Below are 24,503 nucleotides of genomic sequence, written 5' to 3'. Positions count from 1 at the left end.
TTAAGAAAGATTATTTTTATACGAGAAGGTCAGTGTACACCCAGATACACATATTTGTAGCAACTGGAAAGTACAGAAACATAAACTAGATTTGTTGGAAATTATTAGATCAGTGAAAGACCTACTTATATGGCTTGTTAATGATAGGAGCGTTTTGAAACTGACAGAACCAGCCAAGTAGAATGCAGTTAATTGAGTCTGTTTCCCTTGGTGTTGGTTTTTGTGTATGAGATGCAGTCTGATGGCACGCCAGGGCAGTTCCTGTAGCATGATGGCAGCGTCCTTTGGGACACAGCTTGATGGAGAACATAAAACTACCAAACCACAAATTTTTGGGGGGCTGTGTGACAGATTTAGTTCCTATATTTTATATGATCAAAATTCCATGCTTACGAGAGACTCATACACTCTTTTTTTTTTTCTTTTTTGGCCATCCCATGGCATATGGAATTCCCTGGTCAGAGATCACAACTACAGCAACGCTGGATCCGTAACCCACTGTGCCAGACTGGGGTTCGAACCTGCATCCTAGTGCCCCCAAGACACTGCCGATCCCATTGCGCCACAAGGGGAACTCCAGTACACTTTTTTAAAAAGTATTTTTAATCCAGTAATGTTAATTCTCCCGCATAGAAATTGAAAATAGAGGAACAACCTCATATATTAGAAAGATGATTGTACTGGAAGGTGAGAAATCTGCATTCACTACTGGTGTTGCCAAAAACTGATTTTGTATGACATTTGGCTTAACATTTAACACATTTTTAAGCTATAAGGTCTTTTTTTTTTTTTTTTTTTTTTTTTTTTGAAGAAAAGTTCGTTAAGTTCTCATGTAGTTCAAGGTTTCTTTGATTCTTTAGTATCTGTATCACAAAATGGTATGGCCTCTCTATAAACCTTTAATTGGGTTAAAGAAAGAAAGTAGGATATTCCCTGGTTCTGTGGAGTTTACAGATGGTGAGTACTTTCTCTTTCCTTCGGGCTCCTCAGAGGAAATTGCAGATTAGGGAAAAGAGGGCAGTGGCAGATTTGAGATGGCTTGGGTTTCTGTGCCGTTGGCACTTTATGCATTCTGCTCTCAACTTCTCCTCTCTGGGATTATGAGAAGATAAAATAGGGGGACATGGGGAGGGTGTGGCACAAAGTAGGATATGGGAAAAGAATCAAAGGAGTAAAATAGGATGGAGGTGCTTCAGTAACTATGGAGGTCAAATAAATTTTCCATTGTTGATTGCATTTCCACTGTTCAGTTAACTGCTGCTTACTGTCTCCTGGCTGTGTATTTTGCATGTAGGCAGAGTCAGACTTGTGTCCAATAACTGGAGGGTAAGTCCAAATATTTATTTAATATTTTCTTGGAAGTCCTCAGAGAAACAGGGAGGATTTTAGAGCCCCACAATAGAAACTCACTGGGATACACACATTTAAAAATATTTCATAGTTTCCCTTTTCTTGGTTCTGCAGTTTCTCTCTTCCATTGGTAAAACAATCTAGAAAAAAAAAGTCTGTTCTACAGATCGAGAAAGAATGGATTAAATTGTTACACTAGTAAAGTTTATATGATCAGATGAAAATTAGTTGAGTCATAGAATATTAGAGTGGGAGGGACTTTAAAATCACCCACTGTGATTTTCAAATGTTTTTGCTCTAAAGTCTTTTCCAAACAACATCTTGTACCAAAACTCAGTATGTAAACTTGATCAAAGTAAATGACTGTGTTTATCAGGCAGCTCAAATCTGCATGTTTGGGTTGACTGTTGTGTGCCGATCACCTATGTACATGTCTAGCCCGAGGTTAGAAAGTTGGGAGATGGCAGGTGTTAGTTAGGTAGGACTTTGTACCTGTTGTAGACTCACCCTGACTCCTGCCCACTAGGTTTCTCTGTAGATTTCCAGAGTATTTGCTGGGGAACTTTATCATCACTGTTGAGAAGCATTCATCTGTAATTTCTCCTGCAGTCATCTCACTCAGTTGCAAGGCTCTGGATACCATCTACATACTGACAGCTGCAAACATATACCCAGCCCCAACCTCTCTTTCTGAGCTCCAGATTTGTAGAATCAACTGCCTATTTGACCTTTTTCCTATGATAGCTAATATATATTCATTTATGCTATCTCAAGTATAATCCTAGATTTTTTTTCCTTCCAAAGCCTCTTTTTCTTCCAGTCCTTCCCATCTAGTAAAAGTTACTGCTGTCCACTCAGTTGCTTAAGTAAAAAGCTTCGGTGAAACTTAATTCGTATTTCACCTGCCTGTCTTCCCCAGCCTTACCTTTAATCTGTCAGTAAATCCTGTTGACTTATCTCAACATGTACCCTCAGTCTCGCCATTTCTCTTTACAAGTTAACTGTCTAACTCAAGCGCTATCATTTCCTGCCTTGTGATTAGTCTCCCTGTTTACCCTCACCGAGTGATCTCTTCTCCATTCAGACACGCGTGTAGTCTTAATACATGATGCCATACCCTGCTTGAAACATTTCAGTGGTTAGAAGAGGGAGAGAGGAGAGTAGGAGGTACTGGTTAGAATAGGAGGTAATTTCTTTTTTTTTTAAGTTAAAGTATAGTTGATTTACGATGTTGTGCCATTTTCTGTGGTACAGCAAAGTGACCTAGGATGCACATATAAACCTTCTTTTTCGTATGTTATCTTCCATCACGGTCTATCTCAAGAGACGGGATGTAGTTCCCCGTGCTATGCAGTAGGACCTTTTTACTGACCTCTTTTAAATCTAACGGTTCGCATCTGCCAACCCCAGGCTCCCATTCCCTCCAACTCCTTCCCACCTCAGCAACCACAAGCGTGTTCTCCATGTCTGTGAGTCTGTTTCTGTTTAGTAAATAGGTTCATTTGCACCATATTTTAGATTCCATATGTAAGTGACATCATATGGTGTTTGTCTTTTTCTTTCTGACTTGCTTCCCTTAGTGTGATGATCTCTCATTGCATTTATGTTGCTGCAAATGGCATTATTTTGGTTTTTTATGGCTGAGTCGTACTCCATTGTATATATGTACCACATCTTCTTAATCCATTCATCTATTGATGGACATTTTGGTTGTTTTCATGTCTTGGCTATTGTGAATAGTGCTGCTGAGAGCATAGAGGTTCATGTATCTTTTTCAATGAAAGCTTTGTCCAGGTATAGACTCAGAAGTGGGATTGTTGGATCATATGGTAGTTCTATATTTAGTTTTCTGAGGAACCTCCATACTGTTTTCCATAGTGGCTGTATTGATTGACATATCCACCAACAATGTAGGAAGGTTCCCTTTTCTCTACACCCTCTCCAGCACTTGTTATTTGTAGACCTATTAATGGTGGCCATTCTGACTAGTGTGAGGTGATACTTAATTGTGGTTTTGGTTTGCATCTCTCTAATGATTAGTCATGTCGAACTTCTTTTTATGTGCCCAGTGGCCATCCATTATGTCTTCTTTGGAGAATTGTCTATTTAGGTCTTCTGCCCATTTTTTCCACTGGGTTGTTTTGAGTTGAATGAGTTGTTTGATTACTCTGTGTTCTTGAAATAAATCCTAAACTGCTTACCATTATCTATAAAGGCACTACAGTGATCTCACGCCTGCCTACTTTTTCAACCAAATGTTTTAACTCTGTCTAATGTCTGATCTTCTCAAGCTATAGTAACCTACCTGGAATATTCCCAGTTCCAAGTATAGCAAATATATTCTCATCCTTTAGTTTTCTGCCTCAGAGTGCTGCCCTTCCCACTCCCCAATCCTGGACTCATTTAATTTGTAATTATGTTTCATTATTAGTTTACATGTCCATTTTCTTTCTTCCCTGTTAGACAATGTAAACTCTCAAAAAGAGCTGTCATATTTATTGCTCTGAATAAATGAATGGCATGTATATGTAGGTTATTATGAAGTACATAGGAGGGTCATCTTTCTTAGCCTAGTGGCTGTTAGCAGCAAGAAGCTGTCATAGATAAGTGATTTAGAACTGAATCTTGGAAGACAAATGAGAGTTCGCCATGTGAATAGAAAGAGGGTTTCTGGGTAGGGGGAGCAATGTACTGTGTACAATAACCCAGAAGCTAGTGAGACCATGTTTTGTTTTTTTATTTGTTTTTTAATTTTTTAAATTACTGTTATTTTTTAGTAGTTATTTCCCCAAAACCACATTATAGTTCAACATGACTAATGTGCATAGCATGAGCATAGGTTAGAGAGAGAAGCTTTTAGAACCGTGAATGCCAGAAAATACAGTTTCTTTTATGCTAATTCAGGGGGGCCTATGGGGGAACCACTGGGAAATTTCTGTACTTTTTTTTTCTTTTTTTTTTTTTTTGTCTTTTTAGGGCCACATGCATGACACATGGAAGTTCCCAGGCTAGGGTTCGAATCATAGCTACAGCTGCCGGCCTACACCACAGTCACAGAAACGCAAGATCCTTAACCCACTGAGCAAGGCCAGGGATTGAACCCACATCTTCATGGATACTAGTCAGTTGTGTTACCACTTAGCCATGTTGGGAACTCCTGTTCTGTTTTTAGAATAATTACAATTTCAGTTTTATAAAAATTATTCTGACTGAAGGCTTGAGGTTTGATTGGAGATTTTGAATCTGTGCGACTGTGAGACTTCTGCTTATGAATTTCTTCTGCTTGGGCATCTATTAAGGCTTTGAATAGGCCTTGGTTGTGTTAAGAAACTCACTTTGTTTCTTGTTGAAGGGAAACATATTTTTTTGAGATGCCTTTACACTGAACAATTATGGAGGGACCCTGAAGAGCTTTGGTTTACCTGAGTCAGTCTGTTGATAGTCACCATATTGGAAATCAAAACTGAGAAAAAATTTACATATTTATTACTTCTCCCAAAATTAACTGTAGTCAATTCATTATATTTTAACACAAAATATTTCTGTGAAAAGTAAATATATTTTCTAAAACAAAAAGAATTAGGAGAGTGGTATTGTACATATTTATTTACATGTTTCACTGATGTCTGACTATTATAAGATATCTGTCCTCTCCTTTTTGTGTCTGCATTCAGTCTCTTGCAACATGTTGTTTTGATTGAAGTGTATTAAGAAAATCTAGTATCATATAGATATGTAATTGGAAAAAGGAGTGGTTTTCTAATATCCTTTTCAGATAATTGTGGCAATTCTTTGATACTTTACCACAACTCAACACATAGTGGTTTCTTAAAGATTACTTAAAATACGGAATTTATACTCATATCCTAATGTACTGATCACTCTGCTGGCTATGGCTCATGCCTGAAATACTCTTACCAGTTCATATGTAACAAAAATATTTTCATGGAGTTCCCATCATGGCTTAGCAGAAACGCATCCAACTAGGAACAATGAGGTTGTGAGTTCCATCCCTGGCCTTGCTCAGTGGGTTAAGGATCCGGCGTTGTCATGAGCTGTGGTGTAGGTCACAGACATGCTCAGATCCCATGTTGCTGTGGCTGTGATGTAGGCCCACAGCTGTAGCTCTGATTAGACCCCTAACCTGGGAACCTCCATATGCCACGGGTGCAGCCCTAAAAAAGCACCCCCCCAAAAAAATGGATATATTTTCATGCTTTCATACTGTACTACATTGAAATCTTTTGGTTTAGCTTACAATTTAAGTGGCTCTTCTACCCATGCATAATTTTGTAGCATCGTACATTGTTATTTGCAAAATAATGAGTCTCTGAGTTATATAGATCTTTTAAAGATTTATATGCATTAATAAAACTCTCAATCTTAAGGTAAAAGTCTTTAAAGATTAGACAGCTGTCACATTCACAGTGGCAGATTTACATTTTCCAAAATCTCAATTTCTGCTTCAAAGCTCAGATTTTATCATTGGTTAAAAAAAATTCTGTCAGTCGTTTTCCTTGCGGTGATAGGCTCCCTTGAGTCCTTTTTAAGAAACTGTCATCCATCCACTTACTAACCATGTCAGTCATTCTTTCAAGTAAAAAAAATAAAAATATTTTAAAAAAATGCTGTTCCATGATATAAAGCAGCTTGCTCAGCTTTCAGTGTAAACATTTACACAAGTTCCTTTGCTTAAGACAATAATTGTGCTTCACTGTGCAGCACCAGTCCTTTATATGTACTTCCAAATATCAGAGAGGCATGTAAGGGTCAAAATTTAATAAAATTGATTATTGAAGTTGCTTCTTCAGACCTTTTTAGTGAACCTGGATTTTTTTTTCCCTGTTGTGGTAAAGAATACATATAATGACTGTAGTGCAGTTTAGTCCCCTGCCGTGGCTGGAACTGATACTTCAGCAGTTTTACCCGTTATTGTTGCACCATCAGTGCAAATATCAACACAGTGACAGAGACAAGTAAGTAGCTTATAACTATTATTATGACAAAAGTTTTGACTTCATGAACCTCCTGAGAATATCTTGGGACACCACAAACCACATAATGAGAACCACTATGTTGATTTAATGCGGTGTGAAATCTTACACACTGCTGGTGACAAATGACAATGGTGTAACTACTTGGGAAAGCAGTTTGGCATAATCTACCAATGTCAGAGGTACAGACACCCAGTGTCTCGGCAGTTCTACTCCATGCAGATGCATATGACTAGGTACTTACAGAAACGTATGTAGCAGCATTATTCATTTGAGTGTCAAGCTGGAAACACATTTTGATGTGTGTCAGCAACAGAATAGGTTGTAATAAAATCGCACAGTGGAATACCCTACAGCAATAAAAATGAGCGAACTGTGGTAATAGACAAGATGAACAAAACTCAGAACTACAACTTTGAGAGAATTGAGTCGAATATACTATTTGAATGCCTTTATATTAAGTTATAAAAGAATATAAAGGTTTTTCTCCCCAGCTTTATTGAGGTACAGTCGACAAAATTGTAGGATTTGAGTTTTATAGCATGGAGATTTGATGTACTTACACATTGTGAACGGATTCCCCTTGTTGAATTAGTTAACATGTCCACCACCTCACATAATTACCGTTGTTGTGTGTGGTGTGTGTGGGGGGGACACATTTACATTCTACTCTCTAAGCAAATTTCGCTTGCACAGTACAGTGTTTATCACCTGTAGTCACTATGTATGCATTAGGTCCTCAGATCTTAGACATCTCATAACTGAAAGTTTTCGCCCCTCTACCAGCCTCTCCCTGCTTTCCCCACCACCCAGCCCCTAGCAACAACACTCCTACTCTCAGAATTTTTTTTTTTTTTTAGATTCTATGTATAAGTGTTGCCCTGTGGTGTTTGTCTTTCTCTCTGTAGCTTGTTTTACTTAGCATGATGCTTTCCAGGTTCATCCATGTTGTTGTAAATGGAGGGTTCCCTTCTTTTTTGAGGTTGACTAGTATCCCATTGTCTGTGTATGTGTCTCACATTTTCTTCCACTCATCTGCTGACAGATACATAGGTTGTTTCCATACCTTGGCTATTGTGAGTAATGCTTTTTGAGCATGGGAATACATATTTCTTTGAAATAATGATTTTGTTTCCTTTGGAAAGCATTGGGATATCAAACCAGAAGTGGGGGTTGTTGGAGTATAAGGTGGAATGTTTAATTTCGTAAGGAACCTCTGTCCTCTGTACTGTTTTCCGTAGTCGCTATACCAATTTATAGTCCCACCAACAGTGTACGTGGATTCCCTTTTCTCACATCCTCCCCAGCACTTATCTCATCTTTTTGACAATACACATCCTAGCAGGTGTAAGGTGATATCTCATTGTGGTTTTGATTTGCGTTTCCTGATGATGAGTGATGTTGAGCATCTTTTCATGTGCCTGTGGCCATTTGTATATCATCTTTGGAAAAATGTCTCTTTATATACTTCTGCCATTTTTTAGTTTAGTTATTTATATATTACTTATTTTTGCTGTTGAGTTATATAAATGCCTTGTGTGTTTTGTGATTTGAAAGTATTTTCTCCCATTTTATATATTGCCTTTTAATTTTGTTGATGGTTTTCTTTGCTGTGCTGAAGCTTTTTGTAGTTTGATGTAGTCTTGTTTATTTTTGGTTTTGGTGTCAAATCTGAAAAATCATTGTCAAGCCCAGTGTCAAGAAATTTTACCCCCTATGTTAAAGTTCCTCTAGGAGTTTTATGGTTTCAGATCTTATGTTCAAGTCTCTAATTCCTCCTTTTTTTTTTTTTTTTTTAAAACTCAGGGTTGACTTTTGTGCCTTTAATCCATTTTCAGTTAATTTTTATATGTGGTGTAAGCTAGGAGTTCTGCTTCATTCTTTTGTATGTGTCTGTCTGATTTTTCCAGCACCATTTATCGAAGAGGCTATCCTTTCTCCATTGTATTTTCTTGTCATAAATTAATTGATCATATATACATGGGGGTATTTCTGGGCTCTCTATTTTTTCTGTTTTTATGCCAGTACCATTCTGTTTTGATGACTTTACGGTATAGTTTGAAATCAGGAAGCATGATGCCTCCAGCTTAGTTGTTCTTTTTTAAGATTGCTTTGGCTATTCAGGGTCTTTTCAAATGTTGGAATTTTTATTTCTCTTTCTGTGATAAATACTATTGGAATTTTAATGGTGATCATAGTGAATCTGTAGATTAGATAGTGTAGGCATTCTAACATTGTTAGGATATTCAATTAATTCGTGTTTTCACATTCTTTCATCAGTGTCTCAGTTTTCAGTGTACAGGTCTTTTACTTTCTTGGTTAAATTCATTCCCAGGTATTTTACTCTTTTTTGATGCAACTGTAAATGGGATTTTTTTTTTTTTACTCCTTTTTTTGATAGTTGGTGTGTAGAAATGCAGCATGTTTTTGTATATTTTTTATTGTGCAACTTTATTGATTTAATTTATTCTAACAGTTTTTTTGGTGAAGTCTTTAGGATTTTCTTTTCTTTTCTTTTCTTTTTTTGGCCATGTTCATGGCATATGGAAGTTCCCAGCCCAGGGATTGAATCCAAGCTATAGCTGCAACTTAACCCTGCAGCTATGGCAACACCAGATACCTTAACCAAATGTGCTGGGCTGGGGATCAAACCTGTGCCTCCATAGTGACCTGAACCACTATAGTCAGGTTATTAACCCACTTTGCCACAGTGGGAACTCTAGGATTTTCTGTATCATGTCATCTGCAAATAGTGACAGTTTCACATCTTCCTTTCTGATTTGGATGCCTTTTATTTCTTTTTATTGCCTAATTTCTCTGGCTAGGATTTCAAGGACTGTGCTGAAGAAAAGTGGTAAGACTGGACTTCCTTGTCTTGTTCCTGATCTTAGGGGAAAGACTTTGAGCATTTCAGCTTCGAGTTTGATGTTAGCTATAGGCTTGTCATAGTTATCGGCTTTTATTATGCCTATAACTTATTTTATACATACATATATAAAGCATATGTTATACCTATAACATATAGGCCTCTAATTTATTATGTAGGCTTTTATTATGTTGAGATACATTCCCTTTTTGCTCACGTCACTGAGTTTTTATCATGAAGAGATGTTGCGGTTTGTCAAATACTTTTTCTGTATCTCTTGAGAAAACTTTGATTGATTTTCAGATGTTGAGTCCCTGCATCCCTGGAATAAATTCCACTTAATCATGGTGTATGATTCTTTTAAAGTACTGGTGATTTAGGTTCGCTAGTATTTTGTTAAGAATTTTTACACTTATGTTCTTCAGGGATATTGACCTATACTTTTCTTTTCTTATAGTCCTCACCTGGCCTTGGAAGGGTATCGTTTCCCTTGTAAAATGAGCTTGTAAAATAAGACCTCCTCTTTTTTTTGGAGGAGTTTGAGAAAGAGGCCATCTGGTCCTGGCCTTTGTCGGGAGGTTTTTGACTATTGGGTCAATCTTTTTTTACTAATAATTAGTTCGTTCAGATTCTAGTTCTCCTTAATTCAGTTTTGGGAGCTTGTATGTTTCTAGGAATTTATCTATTTCTGCTAGGTTGTCCAATTTCTCAGTGCATAATATAGTTCATTGTTCATAATCGTCCCTTATGAGCTTTGTATTTATGGTGTATCAATTGTAATGTCTCCTCTTTTATTTATACTTTTATTTATTGAGTCCTCTTTTTTCTTGGTAAATCTAATTAATGGTTTGTCTGTTTCATCTTTTTAAAAAACTAGCTCTTCACTGATTTTTTTTCTATTGTCTTTTTAATTTCTGTTTCACTAATTTCCATTCTGATCTTTGTTACTTCCTTTCTTCTGGTAACTTCAGGCTGCGTTACGTTAGTTCTTCTTAGAAAAGTAGTGTTATGTTTTGGTGGTCCTGTTAACAGTTTTCTTTGGGAGGGAAAGAGAACTTGTTAGGGAAAGGGACGCTATAGTCCTCTGAGAGGTGGTTGCTCTTCTGTCTTGTGATCTGGGTGGTGGACACATGGGCATTTGTGTTGTGACAGATCACTGAGATTTACTTTTCTGGCATTTGTGTGTTGTATGTCACAGTAGGAAAGTTACAGAAGAAGGATAATGTGAGCAGGTTTTTAGAGCTATTTCATCAAACTACTTTTAGTAGAAATAGACTGTTAACATAAATTAACTAATTAATGTATATTATTGATTTTTAAATGCCTTAAACCTTGTTACCCCTGCATCAGAAACTGCCTTTTCTAGAGTTCTAACATGTTTAGGAATGTTTTTGTTTATTTCAACTGAGATTATGTACCTCATTGCTGGTATAGTATGCTTCAAAGTCCATACTACTACTGCTACTACTACTAAAAATAATGTTTTTGATAATCTAGTCATAATTAAGTCAGCCGTATTCCTAAATATTTATTTAATTATTGGTTTTATCATTTAACTCTGAAGCCTCTGGACACATTTACAAGATATGAAAAACAAAACCCCTCTCTTTCCCATTTCTGAGTTCTAACTTTGCAGTAAAGAAGCAAGAGTAATGATCAAGTTGTACCCTGTATGAATACAAACAATCGCTTCAGCTTCCTGGGACTTCCTATATTCTATCTGGGGAATTCTTTGTCTCTCTCTTGTTTATATTTGCTGAAACTGGTAGAAGAGAGACCATTGCTCTGGACAAAGGAAGGATGTAGGATATTGATCATAGAGATTCATATATTTACTGGCTTTTTTTTTTTAAACAGACTTTACTTTTTAGAGTAATTTTAGGTTGACAGCAAAAGTGAGTGAAGATGTAAATATTTCCCGTAAACCCTCTCCTCCCACATGTGCTCAGCCTTCCCCATTATCAGCGTCATCTACAAAAGCTATTTGTTATAGTTGATGATTCAACATGGATGAATCATTATCACCCAAAGGCTATAGTAGTTTACCTTGGGGTCCATTCTTTTCTTTGGGTTGTTTTTTTTTTTTGGCCACACCCACAGCATGTGAAAATTCCCAGGCCAGGGGTCAAACCCATGCCACAGCAGCAACCCAAGCCACTGCAGTGACGACACCGACACCGGATCCTTAATCTGCTGCACCACAAGAGAACTCCAAAGTTCACTCTTTGTGTTTGACAAATGTATGAATAGATAGATCCACCATCATTATATCATACATAATAGTTTCACTGCTCTGAAAATCCTCCACTTTTATGTTCTACCTCTTCATCTTTCACTCCTCCCTAACTCCTGGCAACCACTTATCCTTTCACTGTCTCCACAGTTAATTGCCTTTTCCAGAATGTCATATATGGTTGGAGTCATATAGTATATAGCCTTTTCAAATTGGCTTCTCTCACTTAATAGTATGCCTGTGTTTCTTCCATGTCTTTTCATGGCTTGATAGCTCATTTCTTTTTAGAGCTGAATAATATTCCATTATCTGGATTTATCACAGTTTATCTCTCTACCTACATAAGGACATTTTGATTGCATCCAAATTTTGACAGTTATGAGTAACACTTCCATAAACATTTATATGCAGGTTTTTATATCAACATAAATCTTCAACTCTTTTAGGTAAATACCAAGGCATGCAATTTCTGGATTGTATAGCAAGGGTATATTTATAAGAAACTGCCAAAGTGGCTGTGCCATTTCACATTGCCACCAGCAGTGAATGAGAGTTCCTTTTGCTCCACATCCTTGTCAGTGTTCTGGATCTTGGTCTTTTAATAGATGAGCATGGTTTTAACTGGCTTTTCAGCATGCTTGACCAGGATACTGTTTGTGAGTCATTTCTCTGGATCACATGGTTTGTAATTTCACCTTTAGCGATTAAAATGAGAATCCGTTAGTTTTTGAGCAGTCTCTAAGTCAGTCTTGCACGGTATATTGGTATACCTAGAGGAGTAGGAAACTTGGGAAAAGTCTTGTAAGTTCCTTTAGACTAGTAACAGACCAGTTGATAAATGAGTAAATAAATTAGGATTTTGTCAGTGTAACCTCCTTCAGACATATTCACGAGTTCCCCAAACTCAATATATCAAAGCTTCATATTAAATAACTTTTGTTTCATAGTGTTGACCCATGACATAAAAAATATTGGAGTTCCTTAGGGACTTTGTCTCTTAATCATTATTGTATCCCTGCATTTAGCATAGGACCAGGTACATAGTAGTCACTCTGTAAGTACTTACTCAGATGAGATGCAAATGTATTTCTCAATGGAGAGGCCTTGGAAAAATCTCCGTTCATGTTAATGCTAAGGAATATAGTAATTTAGAAAATCCTTGAATAACCTTAAATTACGATATACTGTAAAGCTTATAAATTATAGTAGTGTAGTATCTGTGCACAAACCAGTGGGGTCAAACCGAAAGCTCAGGAACATATCCAAGTTCCTGTGGAAATATATAAAGATACTATCTCAGATCAGCGTAAGTGGTGCTCGGTCAGCTTAGTGGCTATATACAGATCTTCCTCTACTTACAGTGGGGTTACAGCCCAATGAATTCATCGTGCATTGGAAAAATATCATTAAGTCGAAAATGCATTTAATGCTCCTATCCTGCAAAACATCACAGCTTAGCTTCGCCTACTTTAAGCGTGCTCAGAACACTCACATTCGCCTGTAGTCAGGCAAATCATCTAACACACACCCTATTTTATAGTAAAGTGTTGAATATCATATGTAATTGACTGAATATTACGCTGAAAGTGAAGAAACAGTGGTTGTGTGGGTACAGAATGGTTTTAAGTGTGTCAGTTGTTTACATGGCTGACTGGGAGCTGCAGCTGCTGCCGCTGGCTGCCCAGCGTCATGAGTATCTTACCACATAGAGCAGGGAAAAGAGCAAAATTCAGATTTTGAAGTACACTTTCTACTGAGTGGATATTGCTTTCACACCATTGTAAAGTCAAAAAATGTAAATCAGACCATAAGGGACCATCATCATTGTATTAATCAGAAGTAAGTTGCAGAAGTTTTATTTAAATTGTGGCAGGTGGTGTGATTTGAATATATGTTTTTTTTTGCAAGGAATTTCAGGACGATAATGCTGTGGTATTTTTTTCATCTGCTCTTATCCTATCTTCAACATGTTTTTTTCAATTCTTTAGTATATTCTCTTATTTGGGAGAAATAGAATAGAAAAGAATATGAAGACATTTTTTAAAGTATTAGACATGGAAATAAATTTTTAGAATCAGTTTTCATTTACTGTGTAGAATGTTTTTTAATATTCTTTAACACAAAACCAAGAATACTTGGAATCTCATTACTTGCCTCAGGCTTACTGATTTTTATCATTGTGAGGTTTTCTCATAGTGCGTAAAACACTTTAATTTTTATTTTATTCTTTAATTATGTTTAGCTTGCTTTAATCTTGTTATCAGTATCGAGGACACTGTCTTATCTTTCCTAAATCTTTCTATTTGATGGATGTCAGAATCAGGGGTTTGGTGGTGGGAAGGTAGGCAGCGGAGAGAAGAGGTCCTCTGTACCAAAAATGGTATCTAATTATATAGGGTATCTACAGATTATGTGTTTGTCAGTGGGAGTAGATAGGAATACAGAACTATGACGGTCACACAGTTTACATCTCTAAACTGTAAATGAAAAATTTCCTCTCAACTACCTTTAAAATGAAAACCGTATTCTCTACCTTTTGTGTTTTTAAAAATTCTTGTCAGTGTTAAGAAACACCACAATGGACACCTATTTATAGTTAGTTCTGTAAGAGAGAATTATAAGCAATATAGTTATACAAGTGAATGTGTGAAATCATTTCTTCCTGTAATGCTACCTGCTTATCAGTATCTGTGTTTGAAAACCGACATGATCCTAGAGGTAGGCTGAAGATGGCTTTTAGACCGGCAATGCCGTATCATTTGGCTCGAAGCTTTTATGGGTCGATGTGCTACATAGACCTTTTGTACTTTCCTTGCTTCTTCTGATTGCTAATTGCTGACTACCTCACTCACACTTGACATCAGTCTTTTGATCAGCAAGCATTTATGGAATAATTACTGGCCTCTGTCACCATGCTAGGCGCTTAGCATTCCAAAATGTATAACCTCAGTTCCTGCTCCAAGAACTCAGTATCCTTTGGCTTTCTCTTCTTCTGGCATATGCCTCAACTCTGTTTTCATGGTAAGTAGTACACTGTTAAGCTTGACTGACCACTTGTATTCTGCCTGGTATTTGACATTTTCCACACTTGGTTCTCGGCTTTTTGTTATTCCTGTTGGTGCCGATCAAAGTAATCCACGCCACAACAGAACATAGGATTAAATCATTAGCGTTTATGTGATAAAGAATACACAGGGAATAAAACAGGTGTGCCTTTTTTCTCTGAGTACTTGCTGATAATACCCCAGAGTCACACTTTTTAAGAAATAAGTTATTTTAATTTAAAAAAATTATTTGAGGGGGGTGGAGGATGTGCTTGGGCTGTGGGATGGAAATCCTGAGAAATCAGATTGTTATGATCATTATACAACTACAGATGTGATAAATTCATTTGAGTAATAAGAAAAAATTATTTGAACAGATAATGTTTGTAGTTCAAAAGGTACCAGTTTAAAAGTGCAGGAGGGAGTTCCCGTCATGGTGCAGCAGAAATGAATCTGACTAGGAACCATGAGGTTGCAGGTTCAATACCTGTCCTCGCTCAGTGGGTTAAGGATCCGGTGTTGCTGTGAGCTGTGGTGTAGGTCACAAACACAGCTCGGATCTGGCGTTGCTGTGGCGTAAGCCAGCAGCTGTAGCTCAAATTGGACCACTAGCCTGGAAACCTCCATGTGCCACAGGTGTGGCCCTAAAAAGAAAAAAATAAAAGTGCAGAAGGATTCCATCGCACCTTGTCCCCCCGTGATCTAGTTTCCTTTCCCAGAATCAACCACTGTTAAATACTTCTTAAGAGTCCTAGAAATAGTGTGCGGTTAAGGGTAGAGCCTCTAGAGCCTGACCATCTTGGTTCTTATTCTTTGTCACGTTAGGTAAGTTAAATTATTAACCCCTGTCTCAGTTTCCTCCTCTGTGAATGGGGATACTAGTACTTACTTCATTGGATTGCTTGTAAACTCCTTAGCACAACACATCACATGCTAAGTGCCAAGTGTATATTGGCTATAGTCATTTTTGCAGAAGAATGTGTTTCTTTTTCTTTTCTCTTTTTTTTTTTTTTTTTGTCTTTTTGCTATTTCTTTGGGCCGCTCCCGTGGCATATGGAGGTTCCCAGGCTAGGGGTCGAATCGGAGCTGTAGCCGCTGGCCTACACCAGAGCCACAGCAACGCGGGATCCGAGCCGTGTCTGCAACCTACACCACAGCTCACGGCAACACCGGATCCTTAACCCACTGAGCGAGGCCAGGGACCGAACCCGCAACCTCATGGTTCCTAGTCGGATTTGTTAACCACTGCGCCACGACGGGAACTCCAAGAATGTGTTTCTGAATGGGTATTTTTTTTAAACCTCAGGAATGTTAGTTTCATTCACAGTACCCTGGTGTTACTGGTCTTCACAAGGCCAGTTTATCCTGTCACTGAAACAGAACCATTTATTCTTTCCTGCGGGTCTCCAGGTTAGTAGAGAGGTTCTGATCTGGGTTGGGCTTTGTTAGCGATGCATTGGCTGGGAACTGGCTGGTCTAGGATGGCCTCATGTGAGAGGACCCATCTCTTCTCCGCAAGGCTTTCAAATTCCAACATCATGCTAATCAGAGTGTGATCTCTTTGGTGAATCATCTCAGTTTAGGTGGGAGCAGTAATGCCAAGCTGATAAGAAAACTTGTAGCACAGACCTTTTCTTTTTTCCTCTTTATCCCAGTCCCCATTCTTTATTCCTCTCCCTCTTGGAGGCACTCACTTCAATATCTTTTTTTAAAAAAATTTTTATTACAGGTGATTTACTAATATCTTTGATAATCTTTTTTTTTTTTTTTTTTTTAATAACTGCACCCACGGCACATGGAAGTTCCCAGGCCAGAGACTGAATACAATCTGCAGCTGCGACCTACGCTGCAGCTGCAGCAGTGCCAAATCCTTTAACCCACTGCCCCTGGCCGGGGACTGAACCTGTGGCTCCACAGTGACCTGAGCTGCTGCAGTCGGAGTCTTCTTTTTTTTTTTTTTTTCTTTTTTTGGCTGCTCCACGGCACATGGAGTTCTCAGACCAGGGATCAGATCCGAGCAGCATTTGCAACCTAGGCTGCAGCTGTGGCAATACCAGATCCTTAACCCACTGTGCCCAGCCAGTGATCAAACCTGCGTCCCAGTGCTCCTAAGACACTGCAGATTCCATTGTGCCACAGCGGAAACTCCAGCAGCCAGATTCTTAACCCAGTGTTCCACAGAGAAAACGATGTATGTAACCTCATAAAATATGAGTGTTCTTTTGTGTGTATATTTTCAGTTTACATTAATGATAATATATATCTTATTCTGTTGCTATTTTTTTTTCATTTAACTCTCTGTTTTAAAATTCTGTGTTGCTATAGGTACATCTGTTTGTTGCTTGTCATTGCTGCAAAACATCCAATGGTATTTGTCTGCTACAATTTTTTTTTTTTTGGTCTTTTTGTCTTTTTAGGGCTGCACCTGCAACATATGGAGGTTCCCAGGCCAGGGGTCCAGTCAGAGCTGTAGCTGCGGGCCTACACCACAGCCACAGCAACACTGGATCCTTAACCCACTGAGCGAGGACAGGGATCAAACCCGCAACCTCATGGTTCCTAGTCAGATTCATTTCCGCTGTGCCATGACAGGAACTCCTTTCTGCTGCATTTTACTTACCCATTATTCTAGTAATGGACCCTTGGGTTGTTTCCACTTCTGAGTTACACCTAGAAAGAAATGCTGCAATAAATAGTCTTAGACATATTCCCTAATGGACTTGTGTGAAAATTTCTCTAGAATGTATATCCAGGGGTGGAGTTCCTTGGTCATAGGGTGTATATGTATTCTTAATTTCATTAGGTTCTCCAGAATAGCAGTACCAGTTTATACTCTACTGGCATCACCTGAGGGTCCCTGTTTCCTTATGAATTAGTTTTCCATCATTTTGTAACTTACCGACTTAAGGTAACACCTCTTTATTAGCTCACAGATCTGTAGGTCAGTAGCCCCGGACAGTGTGGCTGACATCTCTCTACTCAGAGTCTCACAAGTCTGAAATCAGTGTGTTAGCGCTTAAGCTCTCTATGCTCTCATCTGAAGCCTGAGGTTCTCTTCCAGACCCATTCTTGCTGCCAACAGAATTCAGTTCTTTGTGGTTGCAGGACTGAACTTTCCATTTTTGTTGCTGGCTGCTGGTCGGTTTGCTCTCAGCTCCTAGAGACAGCGCTAAGCACCTTTCCATGAGTCCTCCTCTATCCTGAAGCCAGCAACAGCACGTCAAATCCTTCTTGTGCTTCAAATTTTTGACCTCTTCAGCAGCCAGTTGTCAAAAACTTGCTGCTTTCAAAGGGCTCACATGATAAAGTCAAGAACACTCAGAAGATATCTGAATCTAGGAGTCAGATCCAAAAACATATTGTTGCAATTTATGTCAGGGAGTGTTCGGCCTATGTTTTCCCCTAGGAGTTTTACAGTATCTGGTCTTACATTTAGGTTTTTTATTCATTTTGAGTTTATTTTTGTATATGGTATTAGAGAATGTCCTAATTTCATTCTTTTATATGTAACTGTCCAGTTTTCTCAATATCATTTAAGAGACTGTCTTTTCTCCATTGTATATTTTTGCCTTCCTTGTTGTAGATTAATTGGCTATAAGTGGGTGGTTTTATTTCTGAACTTTCTTTTGTTTGACATTTGTTATACTGTTTTGATGACCATAGCTTTTTGTGCTGGTATCATACTGTTTTGTGCTAGACTCATACTGTTTTGTTGACTGTAGCTTTGTAGTATAGTCTAAAGTCAGGGATTGTGATTCCTCCAGCTTTGTTCTTCTTTCTCAAGATTATTTTGGCTATTTGGGATCTTTTGTGTTTCCATACAAATTCTAAAATTACTTGTTTTGTGAAGAATGCCATTGGTAATTTAATAAGGATAGCATTGATTCAGAAGATTGCCCTGGGTAGTATGGTCATTTTAATAGTATTGATTTTTCCAATCCATGAACACATATTTCTATCTGATTGTGTAGTTTTCAGTTTCTTTCATCAGTGTCTCATCATTTTCGGAGTACAGGTGTTTTGCCTTCTTAGGTAGGTTTATTCCTAGGTATTTTGTTTTTTTGTTTTTGTTTTTGTTTTGCTGTGCTGGTAAAGGGCATTGTTTCCTTAATTTCTTTTTCTGCTATTTTGTTGTTAGTGCATAGAAATCTAACAAATTTTTGTATGTTAATTTTGTTTCCAGCAGCTGTACTGAATTCATTGATGAGGTCTAGTAGTTTTCTGAGAGAGTCTTTAGGATTTTCTATGTATAGCATCATGTCATCTGCAATGATGGTTTTACTTCTTTCCCATTTGGGATTCCTTTTATTTCTTTTTCTTCCCTGATTACTGTGGCTAGAACTTCCAAAACTATGTTGAATAAAAGTGACAAGAGTGGGTATCCTTATCTTCTTTCTGATCTTAAAGGGAATGCTTTTAGCTTTTCACTGTTGAGTATGATGTTAGCTGTGGGTTTGTCATAGACGGCCTTTATTATGTCGAGGTAGGTTCCTTCTATGCCATTTTTCTGGAGTCTTTTTTAATTCACAAATGGCTGTTAAATTTTTTCAAAAGCTTTTTCTGCATCTATTGAGATGATCATATATTTTTATTCTTCAATTTGTTAATGTGATATATATCACATTGATTTATTTGTGAATATTGAAAAATCCTTTCATCCCTGGGATGAATCCCACTTGATCATGGTGTATGATCATTTTGTTGTATTATTGTTTGAATACTTAGTTTTAGTTCTTTTTTAAAATTTATGTCCACACTTGTGGCATTTTAAGTCCCCAGGCTAGGGGTCGAATCATAGATGCAGCTGCCGGCCTACACCACAGCCATACCAATGCCAGATCTGAGCTGCATCTGTAACCCTGTAACTCAGGGCAATGCCCCATCCTTAATCCACTGAGTGAGGCTAGGATCGAAACTTTTTCCTTACAGATACTAGTTGGGTTTGTAACCTGCTGAACCACAACAGGAACTTTGTCCTTTTAAGGAACCAACAAACTGTATTCCCAACTAACTGCACCAGTTTATATTTCTAGTTTCATTCTGTTATGGTAAAAGAAGATAATGTGTCTGATTTTTTGAGACTTACTATATCCTCGCATATGGTCTGTCCTAGGCAGTGTCCATGTGCACTTGAAAAGAGTTTGTGGTGTGCTGCTTTTGTGTGGAATCTACCATTTTTAAAATTTCCTCTTTCTTGATTCAGTATTCATTTGCTTATTTTAAACCCTTAACTAATTCCCAGAGTTCCCACAAGTGATTCTTAAAATTTTTACTTATTGTTTTCAGTTTTTCTGTGAAGAGATTGGCCTTTGGAGCTACTTAGTCCACCATTTTTGCTGATGTCACTCTCAGCAATTACTTTTTAAAAGCAATACTTTATAATGTCCCTTTAATATCCTGAAATAAAATTTCTAGGTAATATAATTTATTACATACAGAAGTTTTTAAAAATTGAATGCATGTGATGCATTCATTGTAATAGAAAGGAGAACTGAAAGGAAGTAATTTATTAAAAAATGGTATGAATTTCAGTGTATAAATGCTTATGTATGACACTGGAAGGCATAATGTAGAAATATGTTTGTAACAATTTAAATAAGTAGAATTTAAGAGATAGAAGCTCAGATTCCATTTTATACAAATGCTAATAAATTAGACGGAAATCAAGTCCTAAAGTATAGACTTTAAATATACAGGAAATGAAAGAAATCACTTTTATAGAAGTCAGGGTAAAATGCCAGAATAAATTGTAGACTAAAGAGGTGAAAGAAGAAAGTATAATATTCTCATAAATGTTCTGGGCCTTAATTGTAATGTAACTATTTAGTAAATAGTGAAACATCAAATAATACATCTTTTATTTTGAAATCCTAACACAAGTCAAATTTTTAGTCTTAAAGTATTTAAGTCCTTAGAAACAGCATCCTTTAACTGATAATGGATTTCAAAGATGAAATTTTTGTTTGTTTGTTTTGTTGTCTTTTGTCTTTTGTCCTTTTAGGGCCACACCCACGGCATATGGAGGTTCCAGGATAGGAGTCTTATCGGAGCTGTTGCTACCAGCCTAGTCGGATTCATTTCCGCCACACCACAACGGGAACACCATCAAAGATGAAATTTTTAAAAAGCAGTAACAGGACATTAATGACCAGCTCTAAGTAAGTAAGTAAGTTCGTTCGTTCTTTCTTTGTTTCTCTCAACAGATCTTAACTAGGTCTTAAAATTTTTGCATAGAGGGAGTTCCTGTCATGCCTCAATGATTAATGAACCTGACTAGTATCCATGAAGACGTGGGTTCGATCCCTGGCCTCGCTCAGTGGGTTAAGGATCCAGCATTGCTGTGAGCTGTGGTGTAGTCGCAGACACGGCTGAGATCCCAGATTGCTGTGGCTGTGGCTTAGGCCGGCAGTTGTAGCTCTGATTTGACCACTAGCCTGGGAACCCTCCATAAGTTGCAAGTGCAGCCCTAAAAATAAATAAATAAATATTTTTCTTTTGCGTGGAAAACGTAGAAAGAAAAACACATCAGACTTCAGCTGGGGGAGTATTTTCCCATGCTTCTCTCTACTTATATTTCCAAGTGGAAAATAAGAAGCAGAAGAATCCTCTAAAACGTACTGAGTAGCAAAGAACTGAAGTCCTGTGAGCACAGCTACAGAGTGACAAGGTGGGGGTGCCTATTTCACACCGACCAGACAGACACTTATTCCAGGCACTTGCAAGTTGAGGGTGGCGTCTGGCTGTTCTGGCCTGGGCGGAGGGCGGGTTCCGCATGGTAGGAGAGGCTAGGGGGCCAAGGGTGAAGGACCAGAAAACTTCCCAGAGACCTGAGAGCCCAGCACCTTTCACAGCTGGGTGGGATGGGGGACAGTGAGGAGAGCGGTTTTGGGGGCGCAAGCAGGGCTGAAGAGAGAGGGGCCTAGCAAGGCTTAAGTAGATGTCTCAGGCTTGGACAGCTCGAGGCTGTAGACTAAGACTCTTAGCCAGGGGATCCTGCTCCTCAGGGAACACCAGGCAGTGTTTGGGGAACATCTGTGGTCATCAAGACTAGGGGTGCTCCTGGCACCCAGTGTTTGGGAGCCAACGTTGCTGCTCTCCCCTCAGAGGATGACCCTGTCCTGTGTCCACAGTGACCAGACTGCCTCAGTCATCGCTGTGCTTCCAGGGCCTGGTACCCAAGATGTGCTAAGTATTTGATGGATGAGTGTCTCCCAGAGTGTGGAGACAGCCTCTGAGGCTTCACCCTGGCACTGATGAAGATGGCCAGATGGAAACACAGGACACCCCCTCTGCATTTCAGGTCAAAGAGGGCTAATTTGTAAGATAAGGGTCTCCCAGATGGAACTTGGGAGACACACCAGAAACATGAATTGTTTGCCATTGTTGCTAAATCTGGCAACCGTAAGCCAGTGTGGGACCAGAGTCAGCATGGACTCAGGAGAGACAGGATGGCAGTGCACCAGCCACACGACTTCCAGCCCAGGGGAGGGATCAGGTTGGGCACCCCTGCCCCACAACCCAGGATGGGAGCATCTCCACTGAGCAAGAGGCAGGGTCCACGGCCACCAGCGTGTCCAGGTCGATTTCCATGAAGCTCTTTGCCATGATGGCATTTCCATCACATTTCCCAGGCACAGGCTGGTGAGCTGTGATTCTACAAAGAGGCTCACCTGCGTCAGCAGCATGCACACCTTCTCTGCCCACACATTCTCATTCAGGAAGTCCATGCACTGGGCCTCACATGTGGGCACCACATCCTTCTTGGCAGTGTACAGTGTGGTCATGACCATCTTGGGCCAGATATGAACCTTGTCCACATAGGAAAACTTGAGCAGGGCCAGGAAGGTGGCCGGCTGCCCACAGGCAGCTCGAATCTGGGTGCTGGGATGCACCGCGCATTGAGCCCCTGCCCGCCAGGAAGTGGCCATAATTGGTGAGGAAGGCGAAGTGCTCCTTCCCAGTGGGCTCGGTGGCTTGCCAGGTTTAGAAGGGCCTGTGTGGTAGGACCTCTCCCCTGTTACCGCGCTGCCAGTGGGGGCGGGCAGTGTTGGCACCCGGCTGGGAGTGCCCTCCCCCGTTAGTTTTTAAAATAATAAGAAATTACAAAATAAATGAATGATTTCAGTTGGTAATTTTACAGTATATTTCATTTTCATACACAACCCCCATATGTGATGTACAGTGTTTTTAGAACAGCCAATTTAATTGAATAAGAAACCTTGATTTTAGGTGTTTCTATAACTCAGTAGTCGGTACTAAGTCTCTTAAAAGGAGGCTTAAACCCTCTTGAAAATTTTAAATTGGCTTTGTTTCTTTTGCAGTAACCTCACATTTTCAAATCACAGTTTGAAATACAAGAGTAGGTAAATCAGCTTCCTTCTTCCCAAATGAATAGAATAGTCACAACTGGAGCCAAAAGTTTATTTAATTATACTATTTAAATTATGTTTGACCTGCAAATAATTTTTATTTCTTTTTCTTTTGTTCCTTTTTAGGGCCGCACCCTCAGCATATGAAGGTTCCCAGGCTAGGGGTCTAATCGGAGCTGTAGCCGCTGGTCACAGCCATGCCAGATCCGAGCCGCGTCTGTGACCCACACCACAGCCCATGGCAACGCCAGATCCTCAACCCACTGAGCGAGACCAGGGATCGAACCCACAACCCCATGGTTCCTAGTCGGATTCATTTCTGCTGCGCCACGACGGGAACTCCATGACTTCCAAATAATTTTTGATCTTAACTGTTACAAATGTTGGTGGCTTGTTTCCTACCAGTTTCAAATGGAATAATCACCTCATCTATATTGTAGGTTCGTGAAAATCTTTGAATCTAATTATTCATCATACCTTTTAAAGATAGAGCCCTACTTTTCTTATCTTCAGGTTGTGGTAAAGATGAAGTGAAGTAACATGTTTAAAATTTAATAATGCACTTATCACAATCTGTATTAAACTTATTATTAACAGTTTAATAATTACATAACAAGATATGTTTTAGAGGCTATTCCCTTGAGAGAACTAAATCTCAATTATGGCTCAGAGTTTTAAAAGATTACATAGTGCTTCACATTTAAGATTTTTAATTCATGATTTCTTGCTTCCGCTTGCCCCTCAATCAAAAAACAGTTTTTTTGGAGGAATGTATTTTGTGACAAAAGTACTTTGTCCTTTAATTGTTGTGTATTTCGAAAATACGGTGTGAACTTCCTTGACTTTAGCACTGTGCAGGAGGGATTTTCTCTTCTAAGTGTGTACTGAGAACTGCCTTTTTTTTTTTTTTTAAATGAGAAAGCCTGTCCCCATGTATGTGTAATTGCATTATAATTGTTAATTGTGGCACAGATGAGAATGTGAAAAGCAGAGCAAAACATGGAATAACTTTTTGTGGCTTGTGTTTGCCATTTGCAGCCTTCAAGCAAAATAAAGGTACCTGACGAGAACTTCTTCAGTGTTCCCGCTTTCTTAACTGTCTCGGGACAGCTGCATCTCGAAGTGATGTCCGGGTACAGATTCTTCTTTTCTTTTTACTTTAATGGACTACTGATTATGGGTTGCGTGAGAGTGTGATAATGTTTCCTTTCCCAATGCTAAACTTAAAAATTGAAATTAGGAGTTCCCGTCGTGGCGCAGTGGTTAACGAATCCGACTAGGAACCATGAGGTTGCGGGTTCGATCCCTGCCCTTGCTCAGTGGGTTAACGATCCGGCGTTGTCGTGAGCTGTGGTGTAGGTTGCAGACGCGGCTCGAATCCTGCATTACTGTGGCTCTGGCGTAGGCCGGTGGCTACAGCTCCGATTCGACCCCTAACCTGGGAACCTCCATATGCTGCGGGAGCGGCCCAAGAAATAGCAAAAAGACCAAAAAAAAAAAAAAATGAAATTAATGTTTATGATTAGTCCACTTGAATTCACCAAAAGTACATTTAGATTGACAATTTGACAATATCCAGATTTCTTACTAAAAAAGTATATGAGTCTAGATTTTTGTTTTTGGTGAGGAAATGTAACACTGGAAAAA

General features: G+C 38.8%; 1 protein-coding gene across 5 annotated transcripts in view; it reads left to right on the top strand.

The window, feature by feature from the left end:
• Positions 1-24,503, top strand: part of NARS2 (asparaginyl-tRNA synthetase 2, mitochondrial (putative)) — a 141,551-nt gene that overhangs the window by 30,194 nt on the left and 86,854 nt on the right. For 4 of the 5 annotated variants that reach the window (XR_002335551.1, XM_003129702.4, XM_021062568.1 and 1 more), the window contains one exon: positions 23,895-23,989. Coding sequence is in view for 4 of the 5 variants with exons in the window: in XM_003129702.4 (XP_003129750.1) it covers positions 23,895-23,989 (95 nt within the window). In the remaining variant the exon portion in view is untranslated. Of the gene's footprint in view, positions 1-20,536; positions 20,650-23,894; positions 23,990-24,503 lie in introns of those variants that run through there. The other variant, XM_021062569.1, reaches the window with a different exon arrangement.

The sequence above is a fragment of the Sus scrofa genome, chromosome 9, assembly GCF_000003025.6.
Source record: "Sus scrofa isolate TJ Tabasco breed Duroc chromosome 9, Sscrofa11.1, whole genome shotgun sequence".
Lineage (NCBI taxonomy): Eukaryota > Metazoa > Chordata > Mammalia > Artiodactyla > Suidae > Sus > Sus scrofa.
Note: the sequence above shows the minus strand (reverse complement) of the source record. Positions and strands in the feature narration are given on the sequence as shown.